At 49.0% G+C, this 16,230-nt stretch overlaps 1 protein-coding gene across 2 annotated transcripts in view; it reads right to left on the bottom strand.

Annotated features, from left to right (window-relative positions):
• SPOCK1 (SPARC (osteonectin), cwcv and kazal like domains proteoglycan 1) overlaps window positions 1-16,230 on the bottom strand; it is a 479,410-nt gene that overhangs the window by 82,373 nt on the left and 380,807 nt on the right. For both annotated transcript variants that reach the window (XM_038772269.1, XM_038772270.1), the window contains one exon: window positions 6,933-7,059. In XM_038772269.1, the coding sequence (XP_038628197.1) occupies window positions 6,933-7,059 (127 nt within the window). The remainder of the gene's footprint in view (window positions 1-6,932; window positions 7,060-16,230) is intronic.

The raw sequence follows: 16,230 nt of genomic DNA, 5'->3' as shown, positions 1-16,230 counted from the left end.
GCACTTATGTACATATCTGTAATTTATCTATTCATATTAATGTTATATTAAAGAGAAGCAGCGTGACTCAGTGGAAAGAACACGGGCTTGGGAGTCAGAGGTCATGGGTTCAAATCCCAGCTCCGCCAACTGTAAGCTGTGTGACTTTGGGCAAGTCACTTAACTTCTCTGGGCCTTAGTTCCCTCATCTGTAAAATGGGGATTAAGACTGTGAGCCCCCCGTGGGACAACCTGATCACCTTGTAACCTCCCCAGCACTTAGAACAGTGCTTTGCATGTAGTAAGCACTTAATAAATGCCATCATTATTATTATTATTAATGTCTGTCTCCCCCACAAGACTGTAAGCTTCTTGTGGTCAGGGAAAATGTCTACCAATTCTGTTATATGGTAGTCTCCCAAGTGCTTAGTACAGTGCACTGCACACAGTCAGCTGTCAATAAATATGATCGACTGACTGATAGGAATGAGGATCCACTTAGGATTGTTTGGCTGTGGTATCAAATGCTTCCTCCTGGACAATCCGAGGGAAGCCCAATCATAGGAAAGGGGCATAATCTAGCCAACAGAGAGTGAGTGAGGGAGAGGGAGAGGGAGAGGGAGAGGGAGAGAGAGAGAAAGAGAGAGAGAGAGAGAGAGAGAGAGAGAGAGAGAGAGAGAGAGTGAGTGAGTGAGTGAAAGAAGGAGGCAATATTGGAATAAATGCTCTTGACTCCCTGTCTTTCTAGACTGTGAGCCCGTTGTTGGGTAGGGACCGTCTCTATATGTTGCCGACTTGTACTTCCCAAGCGCTTAGTACAGTGCTCTGCACGTAGTAAGCACTCAATAAATATGCTTGAATGAATGAATGAATGAATGCCTACCAACGAGGATTCCCTTCGGAAACATCCAGGTTGAAGGGTGCCATGAGTTCACTCAAGTGCCGATTTCACCTTCTCAGAGCCTTTGGGTAGTGGAGCCCAATTTGCAAAAGCCCAGGAGGATAGGGCATCAGGGCAAGAATATCCTGCTTTTGGAATGGGTCAGGCGAGGGAGGCCCATAGCCCAGGCTGAGGATTCAGAGAGAGAGGAGGAAGGGAGAAGAAAGGGTAGGCTCTCTGGAGGAGCGGTCTTGGCTTCTCAAGTGCTCCATAACCGTGATAGTTGTACTTGCAGGGTGCTGTGATGTCCCTAGGACCCAAGCTTGCATAATATTAACAACTGTGATATTGGTTAAGTGCTTACTAGGTACGGAGCACTGTTCTAAACATTAGGGTAGATAAGAAATAATCAAGTTGGATCTAATCCCTGTTCCACAAGGTTCTCAGAGTTTAAGTAGGAAGGAGAACTGGTTTTGAATCCTCATTTTACAGATGAGGACACTGACAGACAGTTTAGTGACATGCCCATGGTCTCACAGCAAGCAAATGGCAGTGGGATTAGAACCCAGACCCCCTGATTCCCAGGCCCACACCCTTTCCACTAGGCCACATTGTTTCCCCTGAGGCTTAAAGCATTGAGAAGCAGTGTGGCTCAGTGGAAAGAACACGAGCTTGGGAGTCAGAGGTAATGGGTTTTAATCCTGGCTCTGCCACTTGTCAGCTGTGTGACTTTGGGCAAGTCACTTCACTTCTCTGGGCTTCAGTTCCCTCTTCTGGAAAATGGGGATTAAGACTGTGAGCCCCATGTGGGACAACCTGATTACCTTGTATCCCCTTCTGTGCTTAGAACAGTGCTTGGCACAGAGTAAGTGCTTAACAAATGCTATTATTATTATTTATTGAAGGCAGAAGCTGTGCATAGTGCATGCCCCATAATAAAGATGGGGATTAGGTTCCAGACCAAGAGCAAGAAACCCCAAGAAAGTGGAAAGCAGTGTACAGTGAGGTCTATGACACCTGCCTTGGGCTTCTAGGAAAGGAAGATGGAGGAATACTGAGTCTACCAGCACTGAGGACCTGCAGGGATCTCTGGTCTGCTCCCTGCCTCCCTCCTACGGTGTCAGAGGAGAGGTGTGATTTCTGGGGTTAAGTTGCTTGGGCAGGAACTCCTTGTGAGGAAAATTCAGAATGCTCTAAATGTTCATATAAGGATTTAGGATGTAGGTCTATCAGTGATATTTACTGAGCACTGTACTAAGTGCTTGGGAGAGCCTCTCCCTTCTGTGTCGCCCTTGCACTTGGATTTGTACCCTGTATTCACCCCACCCTCAGTCCCACAACACTTATGTACATATTTGCAATTGATTTTAACGTCTTTCTCCCCCTCTAGACTGTAAATTCCTGGTGGGCAGGGAACATGTCTACCAATTTTTACTTTTAGTACAATATACAGGGTGCACTTAGTACCCAGGCAGGAAGGAGGGTGTAAGCAAGGGGCCAGTGAAAGGCTAGATCAAGGTGCAGTGTTAGAAGCGCAAAGTGTGCATGCTGGGGTTGCAGTGGGAGAGGAGCAAGGGTAAGTAGGAGGGAGAGAACCAATTGAAGGCCTTAAAACTGACGGTGAGGAGTTTCTGCTTGATGCGGAGATGGACAGACAACTACTGGAGGTTTTTGAAGAGTGGGAAGAGGAAAAGTGATTTGGGCAGCAAAGTGAGGTATGCACTGAAGAGGGAAGAGGTGGGGAGCTCAGAAAGAACAACTCTACTGTATCGTACTTTCCTAAGTGCTTAGTACTGTGTTCTGCACATAGAAAGCATTCAATAAATACTATTGATTGATTTAAGGAGGCTGATGCAGTAGTCAATTCAGGATATGATATATGCCTGGATCAGCATGGTAGTGGTTTGGATGGAGAGGAAAGGGAGAACTCTAGAGATGTTGTGAAGGAAAAACCACCAGGATGTGGTGACAGACTGAATGTGTGGGTTGAAGAAGGGAGATAATCTGAGGATAACCCCAAGGTGGTGGGCATGTGAGACAGAGAGGATGGTGGTGTTATCTACTGTGATGGGAATGTTGGGGGGGGGGGGGGGTTGGGTTAACTGATTGTTCATTGAAAGAAAGCCCCTGTTTTCACACACTTCATAGAACACTGGTGATTGAATCCACGGGGATTTGAGGTGGCTTCATTGATCAGGCAGAGGATACAGAATGGACCCTGGACTCGCTGAGCTGTGGGAAGCCAGTGGTCCAGGGGTCCCCCAGGATGGGCAGCAAAGTTCCCTGCCATGTCTTCTCTCTGCCTTGTAACCGATGGAGACTGAGAATAAGAGCAGTAGAGTCTGGCCTGACTCTACCACTAATTTGCCTCGTGACCTCGGGAAAAGGAATAAACTTTTTAGAGCACACCTAGGTTTCCCCACATGTGCATGAGGGTGATAAGCCCTGCTCCTTTTGAGCTTTCAGGGAAGCCAGGAAAAGAAATAGGATAACCCACCAAGAAGAGCTACAGTTCCTCAGGTGGAGGGTGCAAGACACTTCAGAGTTGGCATGAGACCCACTGCTCTCCATTAAGGAAGGGTGGGCTTTCCTAAATCCGTGGGGATCAGATTGTACATTCCTCAAGGGTCAGCCATATGTCTTCTACCTCTGGTTTTAAAGCACCCAGGACATATTAGGCATCCAGTTCCGTACCCTATGTAAGTTAGGAGCCTAGTACAGCATTCTGCAGACAAGGGGATCCCATTATCCTGCTCTGCACACAGTAGGTACCCAGTGCAGTGCTCTAAACACAGGAGGTAGGAGCCCAGCACCATAGTTTGTACACAGTAGGTATCTAGTCCCTTGGTCTGCACACCCTCCATCGTCCCTGAGAAAAACATCTGTGGTAACTGCTGCCTTCCCTCTCACCCCCAAGGGTCCCTGCTCACCACATGCTCCATGCCTGTCAGGCCAAGGAAAAAAATCTACTCCTGCGTGCTCTTGGATCCCTCCCTTGCCACCGAGAAAGACTTCCATGGTAACTACCGCCTTCTCTCCTGCCACCGAGCATTCCCGGTCCCACCAGACTGGGGTTAAAAGCTGCTCGCGCACACTCTGGGAACCCTCATCGCTGGTGAGAAAATCACCAGTGGCAACTGGTGCCTTCCCTTCAACCTAGAGGGTCTGTGCTCCTGGCCTGTTTCAGGCTTGCCAGGCTGGGGATAAAGCTGCTTCCTGTGTACACTTACAGAGTGAGGCCGCCACAAACCCCCAGGAAAACTGGGGGCTGCAGGTGTGTCCTGAACTCTGAGCACACAGAGGAGCCTGAAATGCTACTCCTCCCGCCACAGCATTATACTGATTTTGCTGTTACTTTGTGTATTTGTTATTTTGTGTATTTGTCTGTACTGTCTTTGAATGTTTCATAATTCCTGATCTGCCTGTCTCCATCCAATTCCTTCCAATCCCAGCAATCTACAATTCCTTGTAGATTGTGAGGCCACCAAGAGCCAGGGACCAGTCTTAATTCCTACCTGTATATATCTTTCCTAGCACTCAGTACAAGGCTCTGCACACAGTAAGTGCTTACAAAATACCATTACTACTACTATTACTAGTACTGTGCTCCGATGACAGTAGGCACTCAGTTTCACCCAGGACTTTTCTTTGGGAAATGGCTAGAATGGTGGGAAGGAACTTGGAAAACTGTTAAGGAGAAATTTATCCTGCAGTTGGCAGTATTACTGTGGCCTCCTACTGCTTTGGGGTCACAGAGAGCTGATATTTTAAATGTATTGCATGGAGAGAAATCAAAACAAGTAGACATGTTCATGCAGAGATTTGAAGTGCAAGAATCTGCTCAACCATATCGCATTTATCACTAGGTGACATGGAACACCTGTGCTAGGGATGTCCAGGGCAATGACCAGACATATTACTTTTGGGTGGTGGGAAAGTAGCATAGATACTACTTCCAAATTTCCCGGTCAGTGCCCTGGTTCAGGGGCTCCATACTGTTCCTACCCAAGAGTCCCACTGAGCATCCAAATCAATCCCCTCCCTCCACGACCCCCAACAAAAATCACAGAGGAACATCTAGTGGTCATTATGTCCGGCCCCCTGCCTCCATGTCGGTGCACGACTAAAGCATCCAGGACTGCTGACATAGGTCCCTCTTGTTTCTGACTAGTGGTCATTTCAACTCATTTCCTCTTACCCACCTCCCAACCTTTTACCCACCCAGAGACAGTTACCAAGTCTCCATCGGACCTCTCTTCTCAAGGCCAAACACTCCCAATTTCTTTAATAATATTGGGCCTTGGACTCACTTTTTCTTCCTTTAACCATTTCTGTTACTCGCCCCTGGACACTCTCTCAAACTGCACAATGCTACAAACAAAACTGAAGCCCATTCCTTGACAAGGGTCTGACCAATGCAGAGCTCAGAGGGAGGCCACTCCTTGCTTTTACCTGTCCACCTCTCTCCACACGTTCCAGGGCCAGCCTCAGTTGGCTTACCCAATCCCAGAGCAGACCAGCAATGCTGCCTTGGCCAGCTCGGACCAGTGAGGCTCTGGCCTTCCTCCATCTATGTGGCATCCGTGTTGGTGTTTATCTCTCAAGATACATCCTTAAACTCAGCACTAATGTATTTCACTCTGCTTCTGTATGGGCAACATTCTAATTTATTAGTGGTTTTTTGACTGTCTTCCAAATTGTTCTTCTTCTTGTCCAATTTAGTGTCCTCTGCAGACCAGGACAGTGAAACTGTCAGAATGGATCAACTTGCCATGACTAGCCCAGTCCTTGCCATATCAATTAATCTACCAGTGGCATTTCCTGAGCACCTACTGAGTGTGAAGTCCCGTCTTAAGCACTTGCGAGGGGACAGCAGAAGCAAGACATGATCCCTGCCCACAAGGCTCTTACAAGCTAACGGTACATCGTAGCCCTCAATAAATACAAAGAGAATAGCAACAACTTGATGAGCAGGTTCTGCTCTCCTTCATAGAAGGTGCTGATATGGAAATTGAAACCACTTGGCTCCTGGGGGCACTGTTCCACTCATCCTGGGAGGAACTCTGAGCATTGATAATTCTCCTTGTGGGTGCTTTCTTAGTGAGTCCGGATCCCAGAGAAGATCTGGACTCAAGCCCTTCAGCAGGCAAAGACCATTTTGTCTCAGGGACTATTCTGTCCCAGCAGCTCTCGGGCCCACCAGCCAAGGAGCCAAATTTCAATTACCCAAAAGAGGGTGTGAATGGAGACTAGGTCCAACCGGCCGGGCCAATTTCATGGCTTGCGGTGAGCGGGAGATCAGTGAAAAAGTCACAAGAAGTGACAGGTGGAACAGAAAATACCCAGAATGTGCCGTCCACAGTTCAAAATGGGAGACGGTGGTTCCTGAATGACCAGTGGCTTCAGGATCAGGCTGACCGCCAGGCCATTTCCCAGGCCTCTGGCATCTAACCGAAGGCCATCCGTGGTTGGGAGACAGTGCTGAACCACGGTAAGTGTGGAGAGGTTTGCCAAAGAATGCTGTTTTCTGAAAGGCGGTGGGCAGGGATTGGCACTGTGCCAGAAGTGCCCTATTCAGATGCAAAGTCAAGGACCCTGGTGCTTGGAATTTCCAAAGAGATATCACATGATCTTTACTCCACCGCCATCCATTGCATTGTCATTCCTGGAACTGGTCTGGGACCCTGACACCTGGCTGAATGCCCAGGGTGAGTTCCTGTTGCTCCCTCCACTGGCCTTGGGTACCATCACCTCAGGCCACCCCAACACCAGACACTATGCACCCTTGACTTCCAGTGAAGAAGAGGTGAAGGTCTTACTGCTGGGAGGACTGAGTTTTGGATTCTCAAGATCATTTCACTAATTATGGTACCAGTTTCCCACCACTTGTCCTTTCTCACAGCCTCTCCCTCTCCTCCCTTCTCATCATCACCCACTTTTCCCTCACTGTCTTGTGACACAGCCACAGTGGCTGGTATTTGGTGTTGTGGGAGGTCGCTGACAGTGGAAGGCTGGAAGAGAAGTGGAAGTGAAAGGCTGCAAGTGGAAGGCTGCAAGAACAGAGGGCACGTACCTTAGAGGAGTAGGTGTGTCCGTCGGAGGCACAGACAGAGCTGGCAAGGGCCGCTGGGCAAGGCCTGCACTTGATTAGATTTGATGCCTCGATCCAGTGTCTGTGGGCCACAGCCCCCTTCTTTGGCCTGAGGTTAAGGAAACACAAAGAACTGATTAGTGGCTGGCTCAGTCCTTTCCTCCCCCAGATCACCCAGGGTCTCTCAGCTGGGAGCCTAACAGTGAGAATGGGGGGAAGAGTGGTCCAGCACCAGACATCAAGCACAATAAGAGTCGGTAGCAGGTGGGGCTCTCAGCTGGGAGCCTAACAGTGAGAATGGGGGGAAGAGTGGTCCAGCACCAGACATCAAGCACAACAAGAGCCAGTGGCAGGTGGACACAAAGACCAGTCAGGCCGTGGGCTTCGGCAGATCAGACTCGAGCATTCCACAGGCTGGGGGCATTGGCCACCGCTCCTTGCACTGGCTGCAGGACTGAAAGATGGAGAGCTGTTCTCTGCTCAACGGAGCCACCTTTCTGGGGGTTTCAATCCCCAAGAGCCTCAGCCAGGCTCTTCAAGTTCCTTCCCTTCCTTGTCCTGGCTTCCATGTCCCATTTCTTCTACGTCCTCCTGGGTCCACAGCAGGAGGGCACACTCCTGGGGATCCCTCAGTCCCAGTTGGGGATCCATTCTGGGGAGACAGTGAATGGCGGGGAGAATGGCATGTGGGCCGCTGGTCTGGGGAGCAGAGAGGAATTCTGCATCGGCTCCAGCCGTGTACCCGACTTTCCTCTGGTATCTTCCTCTCTGGCTCAGGCTCGGTGGAGTTGAAAGAAAAATCTCCATTCATTCCTTCAGTAGCATTTATTGAGCACCTATTGTGTGCAGAACACTTACTGAGTTCTCTGGACAGGCCCAGCCCTAAAGAGCTCACAGAGTAATGGGGTAATGTGCAGACACAGATTGGGGGCCAGACCATGGGAATAAGGGGAAAATTCTCGATGCAGTTGGTTACTGTGAATGAAATATGCAAGAAAATGGACAACATGACAAGAAGTGTTGGGCTTAACATGACAGGAGGAGTTGGGTCTTCAGGAGGATCTGAAGGTGGGGGAAGCAGTGTCTGATGTGGTTCCAGGCCAGAGACAGGGGATTTCCTCATCATTAAATCAGTTTTCCCCCCTCACTGCTACCCCTCCAAGACAGCTTCAGCTCATCCAAAGAGCAGGTTGGGGCCAACTGGCACCTCCTGGAAGTTTCACTCAGAGGCAGGGGGATGGGCCAGCTCTGCAGCTCTCCGATACTTTGGCAAGCTGTGGGAGTGGAAGAGTGGGAAACCAGAGAGGACAGGATCACCTCTGCTCAACTCCAGTGTGGTGTGTGGCTCCTTTTCCACCCCTATGCTGTCCAGCCTGTGGTTATTCATCTGTGTAAAATCTAGGCTCAGTACAGCCTCCTTGAGCTTCCCTCTTCTTCCCCTCGGCTACTGCCACCAAATGGGTCAGAGCAGCAGGTGGCCGGGCTGTGACAATCTGTATATACAGGCTGGATTGCTGTTTGGCTCAACAACAGTCAAGCAGAAGTGGAGGATTGGGAAGACTATTCGTGACCACCCAGCTCAGAGCTGTGCTCCGCAACACCAAGCCCAGGATCCATTATTTGGGACAGCAGAAATCCTGCAGAGTTTGGCCCAGAGCTGGACTGGACTCCAGTCGTGGTGCCCAGCCCTCAGGATCCAGGCCGGAATCTGTCTGAACGGAAAACCTTTGACCCGAGTGCCGACTGCTTTATTATCATTATTATTATAATATTTTTATATTTGCTAAACACTTACTATGTGTCAAGCACTGTTTTAAGTGCTACGGTAGATACAAATTCATCAGTTTGGATATGGTCCCTGTCCCCCTTAGGGTTCACAATCTAAGTAGGAGGGAGTAGGATTTAATCCCTATTTTACAGTTGAGAAATCTGAGGCACAGAAAAGCTAAGCAAACTGTCCAAGTTCACACAGCAAGCGACTGGCAAAACTTGGTTTAGAACCCAGATGCTCTTACTGCACATGTTGGGACTTGTTTAGGCCCTCATTTCCTCTTCTCCCACTCCCTTCTGTGTTTCCCATGCACTTGGATTTGCACCCTTGATTCATCCCTCCCTCGACTCCAAAGCAGTTATATACTTTTTTATTTCTATGACTGTCTGTCGTCCCCGCTAGACCATAAGCTTGTTGTGGGCAGGGAATGTGTCTACCAACTTAATTGTACAATTCTACTGTACTAAACAATTAATACAGTGCTCTGTTCACAGTAAGTGCTCAACAAATACCATCGATTAAGTGAAAACGGAGGAACAAGGGGAAGGGAATGAGCGCATTCTGCCTCGTCGTCACGGACCGAGTCGTTTGAATAGAAACATGCTTCAGATGCCCCTGATGGCTTTACCCCAGCTGCAGAGAAACTTCTCTAGACACGTTTTCAAGGTAATGTTGGTCTCTGAATTCATCAAAATTCTATTCTTTCACTTCAGCTGGCATTTTATCTGGGTCTCATCTCTGTCATCATGACAAAGAGCACTCTCTGGCTACTCGTGTCCAGAGGAGGAGCCCCACTTTGCCCTGCCCTGGGGCCTCCGGAGGGATGTGAGCATAGCCCACATCTGCGACACCATTTCCCAGAACCACCCCTTGTCGGGGGTTCCAGCAGAATGGAGGATTTTGGCCAGTGGCAAACAGCAGTTCTCCCCACGACGAAGCATTTCTCTGCATGGTCCTGGAGCCTCTGAAGGACTGCACAATCAGAACAGCAGCAGAAGCAGCAGCACTTATGACTTATGCAGCTATCTTTCCCATTCTCCACTAGCTGCAGCTCTCTTTTTTGTTTTTTTTTAATGGTATTTGTTAAGCACTTACTATGTGCCAGGCCATCTACTAAGTACTGGGGTAGATATGATAATCAAGTTGGACACAGCCCCTGTCCGATGGGAGTCTCACGGTCTTAATCCCCATTTTGCAGATGCAGTAGCTGAGGCACAGAAAAGTTAAGCGAATTGCCCACCCATCTTTCGGAACGCCTCACACCCCACCTCGCCGCCCTCTCCTCTCTACCCAGTCTTGATGATCAGATTACTGCTCTCAACTCTACCCTTTCTACTCAGCTAGACTCGCTCGCTCCCCTTTCCCTTCGCCGCTCTCGCACCACTAACCCACAGCCCTGGATCACTGCCACTGTCCGCCTCCTTCGCTCTTATGCTCGAGCTGCCGAACGCTGCTGGCGAAAGTCTACACACCATGCCAACCTCGTTCACTTCAAGTTTATCCTTTCCTGCCTTAACTCAGCCCTCTCTTCTGCCAGACAAAACTATTTCTCCTCCCTTATTGACACCCATGCCCATCACCCCCGCCAGCTCTTCCGTACATTCAACTCCCTTCTCAGGCCCCCGGTTCCTCCCCCTCCTCCTTCCCTCACCCCCAACGATCTGGCCTCCTACTTCATTAACAAAATTAAATCCATCAGGTCCGACCTCCCCAAAGTCTCTTCCCCCCTTTCTCCAACCCCCCGGCTCTCAACATTCTCTGCTACTCTCCCATCCTTCCCAGTGGTATCCTCAGAGGAACTCTCCTCCCTCCTCTCAAGTGCTACTCCGGCCACCTGTGCTTCTGACCCCATTCCCTCTCATCTTATGAAATCTCTCGCTCCATCCCTTCTCCCCTCCTTAACTTCCATCTTCAACCGCTCACTCTCCACTGGTTCCTTCCCCTCTGCCTTCAAACATGCCCATGTCTCTCCCATCCTAAAAAAACCCTCTCTTGACCCCACCTCACCTTCTAGTTATCGTCCCATATCCCTCCTACCATTCCTTTCCAAACTCCTTGAACGAGTTGTCTACACGCGCTGCCTAGAATTCCTCAACAACAACTCTCTCCTCGACCCCCTCCAGTCTGGCTTCCGTCCCCTTCTGGACTACTGCACTAGCCTTCTCTCTGATCTCCCATCCTCGTGTCTCTCTCCACTTCAATCCATACTTCATGCTGCTGCCCGGATTATCTTTGTCCAGAAACGCTCTGGACATATCACTCCCCTCCTCAAAAACCTCCAATGGCTACCGATCAATCTGCGCATCAGGCAGAAACTCCTCACCCTGGGCTTCAAGGCTCTCCATCACCTCGCCCCCTCCTACCTCACCTCCCTTCTCTCCTTCTACTGCCCAGCCCGCACCCTCCGCTCCTCCACCACTAATCTCCTCACTGTACCTCGCTCTCGCCTGTCCCGCCATCGACCCCCGGCCCACGTCATCCCCCGGGCCTGGAATGCCCTCCCTCTGCCCATCCGCCAAGCTAGCTCTCTTCCTCCCTTCAAGGCCCTCCTGAGAGCTCACCTCCTCCAGGAGGCCTTCCCAGATTGAGCCCCTTCTTTCCTCTCCCCCTCGTCCCCCTCTCCATCCCCCCGCCTTACCGCCTTCCCCTCCCCACAGCACCTGTATATATGTATATATGGTTGTACATATTTATTACTCTGTTTATTTATTTATTTATTTATTTTACTTGTACATTTCTATCCTACTTATTTTATTTTGTTGGTATGTTTGGTTCTGTTCTCTGTCTCCCCCTTTTAGACTGTGAGCCCACTATCGGGTAGGGACTGTCTCTATGTGATGCCAATTTGTACTTCCCAAGCGCTTAGTACAGTGCTCTGCACATAGTAAGCGCTCAATAAATACGATTGATTGATTGATTGATTGATCATAGAGCAGACAAGTGGCAGAGCTGGGATTGGAACCCAAGTCCTTCTGACTCCCAGGCCTGTGCTTCTCCCACTAATTAATTAATTAATGATGGCATTTGTTAAGCACTTACTATGTGCAAAGCACCGTTCTAAGCGCTGGGGGGGATACAAGGTGATCAGGTTGCCCCACATGGGCCTTACAATCAATCCCCATTTTACAGATGAGGTCACTGAGGCTCAGAGAAGTGAAGTGACTTGCCCAAGGTCATACAGCAGACATGTGGAAGAGCTGGGATTCGAACCCATAACTTCTGACTCCCAAGCCCGGGCTCCTGCCATTGAGCCACGCTGCTTCTCTAACTAGGCTTCTCACTAGGCCAGGCTGCTTCTTGTTAGGAATGAATGAACTGCCGTGGGTCCGCGCCTCCCTGGGAGGGGCTCTGTGCACATGGGATATGCAAGCAACCTCCGGCCGGAAGCCACGGATGCTCCAAGGTGGCCTGGATGCCAGATACCAAGGGAGGAGACTGGGTAGATCCATATCCGTATCAAGGAGAAATTCCTTGAGTGTTAGGCATTCAAATGGCTCTCTCCCAGCACTTACTCTTATCGATCCTATGCTACAATCCAGCCCACGCACTTTGCTCCTCTAGTACATTGTACTCGAGCAAGTCATCTCCCTCACTGTTGACCTCTTGCTCATGCTCTCCTTTCTGGACTGTAAGCTCATTGTAGGCAGGGAACGAATCTACCAACACCATTATATTGTACACTTCCAATAGCTTAGTACAGTGCTCTGCACACAGTAAGAACTCAATAAAGATGATTCACTAACTGATTGATTGGAACTCCCTCCCCCATCACATCTGACTCTACTCGCTCCATTTTCAAAGTCCTACTAAAATTATATCTCCTCCAGGAAGCCTTCCCTGAGGAATCTCTCATCTCCCCATCATATTTTCCCTCCATGCTACAACACCCATGCACTTGAGTCTGTACCACTTAAGCACTTAGACACCCACACCACCCCTCACCCCTTCCTTGCCTATTTTTATACTCGGTTGCTTCCCCGACCTGTAATTTATTTTAATGTCTGTCTCCCCTGCTAGATTGTAAGCTCCTTGAGGACAGGGACTGTCTCTATGCCTCTACTGTACTCACCCAAGTGCATAGCACAGTGCTCTGCACAGGGTAAGCGCTCAAAAAATAGGATTCGTCGATTGATTGATAGGCATTTTCTTGCTGAAATACAATACTCATAGCCTGGAATCCAGACAGACGATCACCAGGGAGCTCCGGGCATCTGGACTCCATCAACTGGAGGCTGTGAGGGCCAGCTAGGTGGCCACTCACTTCCCCACCAAGAAGGGATGAGAGGGCAAACATACTGAGTCCAGAAGGGAAGTGAAGACTTTTGCAGTGCCAGATTTCTTGGGTGTCCACTGCCGAGTGTGACATTAGCAGCGCCTAAGAGCACTCGTTGTTACAGAAAGTCCACAAAATTCAAACATGGGCCTCTGACCCAGGAAGCCCTGCTAGGTATCCATCAATCAATGACATTTATTGAGTGCTTACTGTGTGCAGAGCACTGTATTAAGCACTTGAGAGCATACAATAGAGTTGGTAGGCATGATCCCTGTTCATAAGGAGCTTACAATCAAGGGTCTATGTGAGACAATGACATTTTTGGGTTTCTCAACTGGTCAAAAGGGAGAGGGTCTCATTCAACTCACCCCCATCCCCATCTTGCTGTCCTGCTTCCTGCCTCAGATGTGAAGAAGAGTGGGGAGAGGGGAGAGGGAGCACCAGAAAGGGAGGATGATATTTTGTGGATTAGAAATTGGCCCCTAGTTTTCCATGCTCTTAAAAAAAAAACCTGAGAAGCCTCAACCCTCTTTGTTTTTTGGTAATTTTTGATTAAATTAGAGGTCAGCATCCTACAGAGAAGGAGTGGGGACAATCAGAAAAAGCACAGGAGATCTGGGCTCTAATCTTGGCTCCGTTACCTGACTACCGTGTGACTTAGGCAAGTCATTTGATTTCTCTGTGCCTCAGTTTCCTCACCTGTAAAATGAGGATTACCTGTTCTTCCTTCCACTTAAACTGTGAGTCTTGTGAGAAACAGGGACTGCATCTGATCTGATCATTTATATCTACTGCAGTGCTTAGTAAAGTCATTGGGATATAGTAAGTGCTTAACAAATACCACTATTATTACTATTATTATTATTAATATTACAGCTAGTCGTCATCATCATCTTCATCACATGACTCATTTCATTAGCTTTCAAAAGGCTTGCTCCAAGGTTCTCCCGGGACAGCTTTGGACAGGGCCTCCAGGGGTAGCCTGGGCTTGGGAGTGGCCAGTAGTCAGAGGGCTGAGATGCATCTGCAGTCCTGCTTGGTGGGGGTTGAGGGGCCAGCCTACAGCAGCAGCAGCAGCAACAGTGGTCAGCAACCTGAGGAAGACAAGCTGGATAGAACTTGGCCCACTTTTTGTGGGGTGTCCCGGAACTGCTACTTTCATTGCTTTATGCTCATGATGGACTGCCAGACAGCAGCGTGGCTTGGTGGAAAGAGCCCAGGCTTGGGTGTCAGAGGTCATGGGTCCTAATCCCGGCTCCGCCACCTATCAGCTGTGTGACTTTGGGCAACTCACTTAACTCCTCTGTGCCTCAGTCACCTCATCTGTAAAATGGGGATTAAGACTGTGAGCCCCACATGGGACAACCTGATCACCTTGTATCTACCCCCAGTGCTTAGAACAGTGCTTGGCACATAGTAAGCACTTAACAAATGCCATCATTATTATTATGTGATCGACCGCTCAAGGAATGCACCTCTCCGGGTCCCAACCACCACTAAAGGGGAGAGGAGGGGCGTGCCTATTTCGAGAAGATGTTTGGGTCCCCTCCTGGGTGGGGCTTGGAACAACAACAAAAAATTTCTATAGGATTTCCAGCCCATTGTGGACCCCCATGACTCCATCGTCTCCCATTGGTGCTTCCATTGTATTTTAGGTTACAATGTTGCAGTATTCCAGGCATGTTGCCAGGATGCCTCCCCACGCCTCCTGCTGGTCGCCAGATGAAAGGGTGCCAGATTAAAGCACCACAAAACCAGATCATTTTAAAAATACAACTGCAATGCCTATTGCAAATTTCTTGACATCAATTTCACCGAAAAATGAAATGAGCTTTCATTTAAATGTGCTTTAGAGATTTTTTTACCTCATAAAAGTGCTTTTACTCCAGCCTCGAATTTTAATTGCAACCCTGTCTCCAAATATCTTTCTCATAAAGGCTCTGCTTGCTTCTCACCGGGTTCTGAGTTACGCACACTTATTCTCTAAGCCATCTTTTCATTTTGGGGCAAAGGCAATTGAAGAGGATCCCTTTTCAGGGTTATCTGAGCTGTCTGCAGGCCACAGGAATCCCAGGCATTTTATTTTCTTGTCCATTTAGATGTAGGATGGAATCTGCTTGCAAATTAACACTATCTATGATTAAGCTATAAAGCAGGGGTGTATGCATCATGTTCTGCTAGCACTGTGGCAGTTTGGGACCAGCAATACAAGAGAGAAGAACACCTCACTGAAATGGAATCCTGCTGTCTCTCCCTCTGGGTCAGCCAGGCCAGGGAGGGGGCAGCCTAACTTCCAGGATGCAAACCCAGTTACTTACCAACTCTGGGAGAAAGGGAGAGCAGTGGGGAGCAGAATGGGGCAGAAGGAGGCACTGCCTGTCCTCTGGCTGTCCATCTCCGGGTCCTAGTGAGTGCCCGCATCACCTTTGCACTTGGATTTGCTCTCTTTATTTACCCATCCCTCAGCCCCACAGCACTTAGCTACATATTCAGTATATGATTAATTAATGTCTGTCTCCCCTGCTAGACTGTGAGCTCACTGTGAGCAAGGAATGTGTCTACCAACTCTGTTATATTGCACTCTCCCAAGTGCTTAGCACAGTGCTCTGCACACAGTACGCATTCAATAAATGTAATTGATTGATCGATTGCCTGGGATGGCAGTCAGGGAGGAGACCCACTGTGTGCAGCGAGGAGGAAGAGAGAAACTTACAGTTTCCATCTCTCCCAAAAGAGGACACCATGTCTCTCACGCAAAAACCAGCTTGTAGATCTGGAGGCCAACAAACACTGGACATTTCCTCTAGGACTTGCTTTTTGTCCGTGGACGCCCATCATTCCAGGGGGATGGGGTAGGGGAGAGGAAATGAGAAGTACAAAAAAGACCTGATAAACCAGGGCTCTCACTCGCTTTCTCTAAAATTCATGTTTAGGCTCCACCCCTCCTTCTTTGGTCCCCCAGACCTGCTCCTGCTTGAGAAGCTGCGTGGCATAGTGGTAAGTCAGAGGACCTGGGTTCAAATCCCAGCTCTGCCACTTGTCGGCTGCGTGACCTTGAGCAAGTCACAACTTCTCTGGGCCTCAAGTTTCCTAAAATGAGGATTCAATATGTGTATACCCTCCTACTTAGAATATGAGCCCCATGTGAGACACGACTGTATCTATCCTAACCTGTATCCATCACAAATGCTTTGTACATTGTTTAGCATATAGTAATCGCTTAACAAATAACACCA

This window comes from Tachyglossus aculeatus, chromosome X1 (assembly GCF_015852505.1).
Source record: "Tachyglossus aculeatus isolate mTacAcu1 chromosome X1, mTacAcu1.pri, whole genome shotgun sequence".
In the NCBI taxonomy this organism is placed as follows: domain Eukaryota; kingdom Metazoa; phylum Chordata; class Mammalia; order Monotremata; family Tachyglossidae; genus Tachyglossus; species Tachyglossus aculeatus.
The sequence above is the reverse complement of the archived record's forward strand: the minus strand, read 5'-3'. Positions and strand labels throughout refer to the sequence as shown.